This window comes from Anarrhichthys ocellatus, unplaced genomic scaffold, assembly GCF_004355925.1.
Source record: "Anarrhichthys ocellatus isolate YVR2014 unplaced genomic scaffold, GSC_Weel_1.0 scaffold1962, whole genome shotgun sequence".
Lineage (NCBI taxonomy): Eukaryota > Metazoa > Chordata > Actinopteri > Perciformes > Anarhichadidae > Anarrhichthys > Anarrhichthys ocellatus.
Genome location: NW_022281936.1, coordinates 1 through 9,154, shown reverse-complemented (window position 1 = coordinate 9,154; position 9,154 = coordinate 1). Strand labels below are relative to the sequence as shown.

The 9,154-nt window shown below is 39.8% G+C and overlaps 1 protein-coding gene across 1 annotated transcript; it reads right to left on the bottom strand.

Annotated features, from left to right (window-relative positions):
* Window positions 1-541: 541 nt before the first annotated feature.
* On the bottom strand, window positions 542-9,148 carry LOC116378011 (sialidase-1-like). The gene is made up of 7 exons (XM_031839806.1): window positions 9,016-9,148; window positions 7,946-8,135; window positions 6,326-6,588; window positions 2,885-3,067; window positions 2,081-2,300; window positions 876-1,112; window positions 542-770 (listed from the first exon to the last, which is right to left on the bottom strand). The coding sequence occupies exons 1-6, from the start codon at window positions 9,094-9,096 to the stop codon at window positions 892-894; spliced, it is 1,158 nt and encodes a 385-aa protein (XP_031695666.1). The 5' UTR covers window positions 9,097-9,148; the 3' UTR covers window positions 542-770; window positions 876-891.
* Window positions 9,149-9,154: the final 6 nt, after the last annotated feature.

Below are 9,154 nucleotides of genomic sequence, written 5' to 3'. Positions count from 1 at the left end.
ACCGCTTAATAAAAGCAATCCTTATAATTACAAGCACAGAGCCATAAAACATTTTAAAGCAGCCTACTTCAGTATGAAACTATATTATCTGAGAAAATAGGAATCATTTCACACCAGCGTCAAACATACAGTGAATCTGTTTGTGAGGTGAATCACTGAAAGTCATTCTTCTTCGTCGTGGAAGACTGTGATGTGATACTTTAGTGTGGTATTATCGTACTGTATGAGGTGCTGATGTCAGCCTGGAAACAGCATGATTTAAGTCCCTTACTGGTTCATATCTTCATTTGTGTAAGAACAGGAAACTCACAAAATATTGTGAATGTGCAAAGGTTTTAGCAAAAACACACACTTGGTAACGTATCCAGAAACAGAAAAATGGACACGTGACTTGTGCCTTCAAGTGTGGTAATTGTAGAGAAAAGAAAAGATAAAATAAGGAGACAATTCTCGAGACTGCACTTTCCATCAATCACAAATCAAAACCCACCTTTACAGAACTGCTTTTAATGTGTGACGAATGTGTGTTCTATGTTTTTAGTGTTTAGCTTTTTTATGGTGATTTTAATGTTTGTAAAGTGCCATATAAATAAAATGTATTATTATTATTAAAATTGTATTAAGATCACCACAGCCCCAACACAACTCTTCATTCGTTGTTCTGAGCTTTCCATTGTCCCACTCTAAATATCATGAGTTTTTTCTTCCTGAGAATTTCATGGAGTAAAGAACAGCTTCCCGTTTCCCTTTCGCTCCAACATATCTGGAATCTTGGGAGACAAACACAAGGAGAAAAAATAAAAACAGGAGCCAGACTAACAGTAATGAGTTTTCCTGCATCGTACCTGTTGATGTTAATGAACTGATCTGCTTACCTTCCTTCCACATGCTCTACCGGCCACCATACAGGTGGATCTTAGCGAACGAGACGGTCTCACAATAGTTCTTGTGGCCCTTCTCGTAGATGACAAAGATGAACTTCCGGTCCTCCGGAGAGCCGCTGTTCAGTGATGTCATGCAGGAGTAGCCGCTGGGACCCGCCCATATCTGCGCAGCTTTTTTCACCCAAGAGTTACCATCAGTCAGCGACCAGCGTAAGGTCATGTTAACTCCTGAGGGGGATGAGGCAAGGCGTTAGTATGATGTAATAATGATATTGATCTTTTTCTTTACAAGGACCTGAAGTAAACTGATTGTTTTGGCGTGCAGGAAAGCAGCAGCAGTGGTGGAAAGTAATTTAGTAAATTTCCTACGGTACTTCAGGTACTTTGAGGTTGAGTACTTCCTTCCTAAGTTACTATGTACTTCCACTCCACTTTATTTCAGAGGCAAATATCCATTACATTTATTTGATAGCTATAGTTACAAGTTACTTTACATATTCATATTTATCATAAAAAAACCACATTAAGTCACGATATATCATGCGTTGTTATATATTACAGAACCAAACAGCATATAAAAACTAGAACTAGTGCTTTATGGTTGAATGCCTCTGCCAACATCCATGTCTGTCCAAAATGTCATCGTTTCATCATTTCATCCTACAAATTGTCATAATTAGTATATGAATTCTTGGGTTATGGCCAAAAATGTGTTTTATCAGGTCATAGTGCCGTTTGACCACCAAAGTCTAATCAGTTCATCCTTGATTCCAGGTGGACGTTTTAGTCAAATTTGATGAAATTCCAGAGATATCGCGTTCAGGAGAGTGGTACAGGCGGAGGGACGGACAACCCGAAAACATAATGCCTCCAGCCATTTCTATCGTCTGCGAGGAGGCATATTAATAAAATTAATAAAATGCTGCATTAATGTCTGTAATAATATTCCAATAAGAGTATATCTATGATAATAATACCTTCTGAAAGGGGTCCTTCCACCCAAAAAGTTTATTTCTGATAAATGAACTACATCTTGCTGTAAGTAATTTTTTAACTTTTGATGGAGGGACTTTTATTTGTAACAGGGCATGTTAACAGAATGACCTCGCTACTTTAACTTCCACCACTGAGCCCCAGTGACACAGGTTAGGCAGGAAGAAGAAGAGAGTATGACTGTTAGTGTCAGCGGCTCTTACTGCTGTGCTCATTGGAGGGGTTGGTGAAGTAGAGCACTCCCTCTTTCACCAGAGCTCCGGCTGATACTGCAGAATCCACAAGCTCGTAGTCAAAGAACGTATTTTCAACGGGCAGGGTCAATCCGCCGTCAAGGCTGCGTACCACTATGCGACACCTACAGTGGTAGCTGTTCTGGTTCCGCACGTTGATGACGATGCTGCCGTCCGTCATCTCCACCGGCTGCAGGGGAGCAGAGAGGGTTACACTTGACAGTGATGAAATGCTCTGTTATTAAAAGATTCATTGACAGGTATTTGATTAATTATGACAACTTGTTATCGATGCAGTGAAGACATCACACAATGGTTAAGATAACTGCCAAGTGTTTTAAAGAATACAGTTCACAGCTGTGTTCCTTTTGGCCACTAGAGGGCAGAAGAACTCCACAGCAAGCTGACTGATAAACGGAGCTATTAAAAGTTGTTCACATGACACACATGCAGCAGAAACAATGCAACATTAGCACTTAGAGTCATATTCCTGCAAAATTTAAGTCTGATCCTCTCCATCTTCTTTTAGCTTTGTTTGTTTTTTGCCTCCAACTCCTCTTTTAACTGCGTAAAATTTGACTTTCTTCAACAACTAGATGCTAGCTTTGTCTGCTGTTTGGTGCTGGAGAAGCATAGGTTGATCATATGATTGTATATTTAAAAAATGTCTCACGAAAACTGGGTTGATAAGAGCATTTAGGCTGAACCATAGGGGTTAGACAGTTAGCTGTCAAAGTAGACCAGCATGGCACGATCCACAAGCAGCAGGCGTACCTGGCACTCGTCGGGGTCAAAGTCCTGTGCCCTCTTCTGCTGGTTGTAAGGGATGCTTTTCAGCACGCCGCCGTTGTACCAGTTCTGTCCGTGGTCGTCACTCAGGATGCAGAAAACTCCGTTTGCCGCCAATGTCCCATGACCACACACCACCAACCTCCCCTTAGCTGGGTTGTAGCGCTTCTGTAGTGCAAAGACACAAAAAAATGTGGACTCAGCAAACAACAAACAAAGGTGCTGACTTGATTCTTAAATACAAAATACATATAACTCTGAAAATGATTTCAGATAACTTTTTACTGGTTCTCAGAGGGGAAATTCAGGGAAATTACAAGGTTAGAGTGACACACTGTCAGACAGATACAGTATATGGAAACAGCGTACTCTAGAGTAATACACATGATTAAATAATGACTCTTAGTGTTTTTCTGTATCAATATAGAAATGTAATATAGTGTATGATGAAAGAGAACAGCATAACATGAACATAATATAGTATGGGATCTAAAAATAAAAACACAGGGTTACTTCACATGATCAAAATTAAAGAAAAAAAAGAAATTGCTAAAGCCAGGCCGTGCCTCCTGTTTTCCCGTTTCCTGTGTGTGTGTGTGTGTGTGTGTGTGTGTGTGTATGTATGTGTGTGTGTGTGTGTGTGTATGTATGTGTGTGTGTGGTATGGGCGTGTCTCCAACCTGGTCTCCTCCCGGCTCCCTCCTGATTGAGATTCATTCACCTTACCTGCCCAAGTCAACCCAGCTGCCTTCCATCAACTACTCAACAGTTTATCTACCCGGGTTTCACATCCACTCTTCACCAGATCGTTGTTACAACCTCCGTGGTATCTTGTTTGTTCTCAGCCGCTCAGTATTATTAGATTCTCAGTTTATCCAACTGTTTTCTGTTGTATGTACCTTGTCTTTCTGTGCCTGCAGTTTGGATCATCCTCCCGGCTCCCCAGTCTGCCTGCCCTGCCTTGTTCTGCCCGGTTTCCTACCCTCGCCCTCTCGTCCTTGGTTCCCCGCTGCTCCATTACATTTTTCCCTTTGTGTCCTCCCGGAATAAAACCCTGATACACTCTCTTACTCCCTGGTCTGTGTCTGCGTTTGGGTTCCACCACCACTCCCCGTGACAGAAATAATGGATATTGGCTCTAGAAAAAGATGATACATCATTCTTAAAATATGTTCAAAGTAATGTATAATGCTACAAAGACATCAATATATTGTGAAACAAACAGTGGTGTATAAAGTACCCAAAAGCCATACTTGAGTAAAAGTAAAGATACCTTACTGGAAAATTACTCCAGTAAAAGTAAAAGTCACCTATTAGAATACTACTTGAGTAAAAGTCTTAAAGTATCTGATATTTATTGTACTTAAGTATCAAAAGTAATTTTCTGATATTAAATGTACTTAAGTATTGAAAGTAAAAGTACAAGTAAATGCTGTTAATAAAAAAGCAAAGGGTCAGAATTTTGAGAATTATGAAGTTTATTCTTTTCAGTGCTGTGGCACCATGACCAAGGACATGGAGCTGTGTTGAAAATAATTGGGTTGGCTGTGATCCATCCAGGAGCAACAATGTTCAACATAATATATTGTACATAAGTATACTTTTGCATCTACTATGAACTTATCATCATAATTCTCCGAAAAGCAATATAACACTATGAAGGAGTTGTAACAGTGCGTTTATAAGTATGCTCATTCCGACTAGAGGATGTAGAGGGCAAATGCATAATATTGTGTTCAGCAAAAAATATCCACTTGATGCATCAGGTCAGTGTTGTGAGAAAGGACACCTGCCTTGTAAACTCCTGTGGGCCTGATTTGAACACAATAGGCAAAGGTTTTGCTCAAGCTGAATCTGCAATTGGGCGACTGTTACCATCATAACTCCATCTGATCATCCACAAAATGACTCAAATATCAAAACATGATCAATACTAAAGCAGCACCGAAAGTAACAACCCAGTCATTACTGGAAACTGAAAAATGTCCTGTTCATCTTCAAAAGACAATTCTAATACAATGTAGCTTCTTTACATTCTAATAGAATGTAAAGAAGCTACATTGTATATTGTATTCTATACACTGTAGGTTCTGTACATTCTATTAGAATGTAAAGAAGCTACATTGTAATACAATGTAGCTTCTTTACATTCTAATAGAATGTAGAGAAGCTACAGTGTATAGAATGATTCTATTTAAGTTATTCCTTTTTTAACTGTTTTAGACGAGTCACTAATCACTTTAAAAGGGTGATTATAGCTGATTTAACTTACAGACATGAGATTGATCTTCTCATGTCACTCTCTTTATACAATGATATAAATTCATCCCCGTTTTGTTGATATCTTACGAAAAGTTGCTCCTCATTTTTCGTGTGTTTTTCCTGCAAAAGTCCAGCAACATGAGTCTGTTTTCGCTTGTTACATGCATACTGTCTTTTCAAAATAAACTTCCATCTTCACAGGAAACAACTAAGGTTTAGGCGATGAAACTACTTAGTTAGGTTGAGGAAAAGATCGTGGTTTGCGTTAAAATATCTACGGAAGTGGCGTTGCTTAAGTACGGAAGTCACGTCACAAATAAATCAACATTGGCTTCTCGTTTCACACACGGCACAAACTGCGGCCTCCTGGAGGAAACACCAGTGTTTGTTTGACCCATCCACCTCTCCTCATCCCACCCGTCCTGTGGGGAATTCTGCTCGTGTTGTCGCTTGCTAGCTATAGCATATAGCATCCTGGGCATCTAAACACCGCGGCTTTGAGAGCACTTGTTTTGCGCATTAACGTGATTAACCAATGATTTAACTTGCAAGCTAGGACCACTGATTCACCAAACCTGCTTGCTTGCAGTCTCTGTTCCACCACAGTCCCCGACGCTGGTCTCATGATTCATTTTGTTTCTAAAGATAGATTTGATTTTGTAGCGAGTAACTCAAAGAACTGCCAAATCTGGTTTCCTCTATAGCTGATAAATGCTGACATTAAAAGCAGAAAGACACACCTTAGTTTGTGTCAGATTTCCTAATCGTGATTAAGTTACTTCTGACTTTCAATATTCAATGTATTATCCAATAAACAATTTCAATTAAATGACTGGATCAGTCAAATTTAAACACTAAATTATGTCTAACGCATGTCTATAGCATAATTGTAATACTTAGTTGTGACGAAGCTGTATGAACTGAGATCATAATATTCCTGTAGGGAGCAGATAAGGTTTTTGTGTTTCTCCAACACCACAGAGATTTCTGCCTTTAAAATCTCTCCACCTGTACATGAATGACTCACCCTCTCAATAGCTTATAATCACAATATGGGACATTAATGCAGCACAGAGGTAATTTAGCTTAAATTTGATCTCACTTCACAATTAGGAAGCAGCTCAGCAGCAGCTTTCCACGTCATACCATATCGTCCTGTCTCACCTGGATGCCGAAGCCCGGCCCGGGAATAAAGCTCTTCACTCCGAGCTGGACCGACAGGTTTCTGGGCTGACTCCAGCTGAGGCCGTCGTCCCAGCTCTCCACCATCATGGTGCTGGACGGGTTGCATTTACGGTGGTAGAAGCAGATGTCGTAGACCAGAATCACAGAGCCCACTTCCTCGTCCACCACCACGGAGCCCAGGTTCAGGCCATCCGGCTTCTCTCCATCATCGACTATGAAGGAGGTCGGGTACCAGGTGGCTCCTGGAGGGACGGAGGAGGAACAGGAGAGGATTCAGACATAAATCAAGACTACTTTTACACCAAATTGTATATGTTTGCTACTTATTCTAAAAGAAAAATACATTCCTTTAAGTATTTTGGTTATTCAACTTTCCTATAAAACATCTGTTTCTTTCAAGTTTTCATCCTCAAATTTGGTTTTAGTCTCTTTATATTCTTGCTCTCTTGCACCCTTTGCAGTAAGGTAGTGCTTCAAGACATTTATTTGACCGCAATCAATGCATATATATACAAAGTGTGTATCCTCAAGCAGTTGTTGTCACGATCTTGGTTCCGGTGAAGTTTGTTTCCTGTTTTATTTTGAAGTTCCTTGCCTCTTGTGTCCCGTGTCTACTTCACTTCCTGCCTTTATATGTTTTCCCTCCACTGTAATTGGCTGCCCCGCCCCTGATTGATTCCACCTGTGTCTAATCACCTACACCTCCCAGTGTATTTAAACCCTGTGTCCCCTCGTCTCTGCTCATCTGCTGTGTTCCTGTTAAGCGTCCTTGTGCACATGTCCGTTTACCTGGTCCTGCTTCCTGTTGTTTTGCCTGTTGGATTTTCAGTTACTCAGTTTTGTTTTTTGTCTTGATGCTTTTATGTTTTTGTGTGTATTTATACTTTCCACTTTAACCTTATTTTGTGTAATCAGATCTGTGTTGCAATGAGTAGGGCTGGATACTAAACATATTTACTGCCCGAAATGTGTCGGTAAGACAGAGAAACAAATGTCAAGTACCGGCGGCTGGCATCCAATTTGTGCACAGTGACATATTCTATTTTTACGTGACATTTTCTGATTTTAAATCTAAGTTTCAACAATTTTCGACTGCATTTTATCTAGGTTATGATCTCCTGCGACTGATTCTAACAGTTAACATTCAAGTACTTCAGTTAAATGAAATGAATGCCAACTAATTTGTAGAGTTTTGGTTAATAATCCTCAAAGTAAAGTTTTGAATAAAATGCGTGTTTTTATATCGGCACTGAAAGTAACGTATCACATTGGCTACAGTTTTGAAAAATTGGGTATCAAATGATTACCAGCTCTAATTTTAGTAATGCAGACATTTTGTAGTGTAACTTCTTCCTCTGCAGTCTTTTAAGGAAGCTTCACAATTCCTGTATTTTAGCTCCTGGAAGTTTACATTGAGCTTGAAGGCTTTTTTTGTCCTGTTTGACACACAGAAAGGGTAAGTGATTAGTTATTTTGTGCTTTTCTCTCCCTTTGTGACCGTTATGTATTCCCTGTAGACTTATAACCACTGTTGGTGTACGTTTATATATTTATATTTCGGACTATTTCTGATGCTATGACTGTCATTGTTGTCCTTGCCTTTGTCCATGGACCGCCGCATTGCGATGAACTTGGCTCCCATGTCGCCTGATGATGACTTCCTGGCCTCTGTGAAAGCCAGCAGGCTTCCCTTTGGGGTGAAGGTGAGCAGGGGGATCCTGTAGGTGTCCACCTCCCCCATGACTCCGCTCACCCACAACAGCTGCTCGTCATACAGCAGAGGTTCAATCTGGACGGCAAAGAAAGGCGAGACAAGAAAAGGAAGAGAGGCTGAGTTAGGTGAAAGAGTTAAAATATCTGTGTAACACAGTCAGGTGACACCAGCAGGTGATCACACTTGAAATTCAGGAAGAGTTCCTTTTGTTCATTTATTTCAAACTGCAAGGTTGCAAGAGCTCCTCCCTCCCATTACTGTGAACAGTATAGGCTTCCACTTTGTGGTACTCTACTTGAGTATTTTCATTTTAACCTACTTTACTCCACTATACCTAAAATATTGTACTTTGTATTCCACTACATTTATTTGACTGCTACAGATCAACGTTTCACAAACAAAACGAAATCGGTGTATAAAATGCAACGCTTTCATCTCCATTCATCCATTTCTGAAAATGAGTCTTGAATCCACAAGTGAATTGTGCATAACATAACTACTCAAAAAAATATATTGTAAAGTATAAATCATGCTGTTGTAATAACTACCCAAAGGTATATAAAGCATTTAAATCGGCTAGATTATAACATTAAAGTACTGGTTACATGTTATGCATCAATAATAATAGTGCCGTAAAGTAGTTGTATAACACTGACTGATACAACGCAGACTTTTATTTTGAAAATATTGTGCTGAGTTGCCTGTTTTAACTTAAATTTTAAAAGCATATATTTTATTTGTAACTCGGGATTTCATGGTGTGGTCACTACTATCACTACTTTTAAATTTGAATACTTATTCCTCCACTCACTATAATGAATGCATGCCTAGGCTGGACAAATCACTGAAATCAATGCTGAATCAACACTTTTGACAGCTTCTACAACTCGTGTTCCAACAACACGGAAACTAGATTGTGTTGTTACGTATTTCTATGATACTTTGTTTACTGTACCTGTTCAGGGCTGATACAAACACAGGAAGACATCAGCAAGAGCAGTAACGACAGTGCAGCAAGTCGGCTTCCTGTCTCCATGACTGATTCGCGTCCTGAGAACTTCTTCTTTATGCCGACTGAGAAATATCAGTTGTTG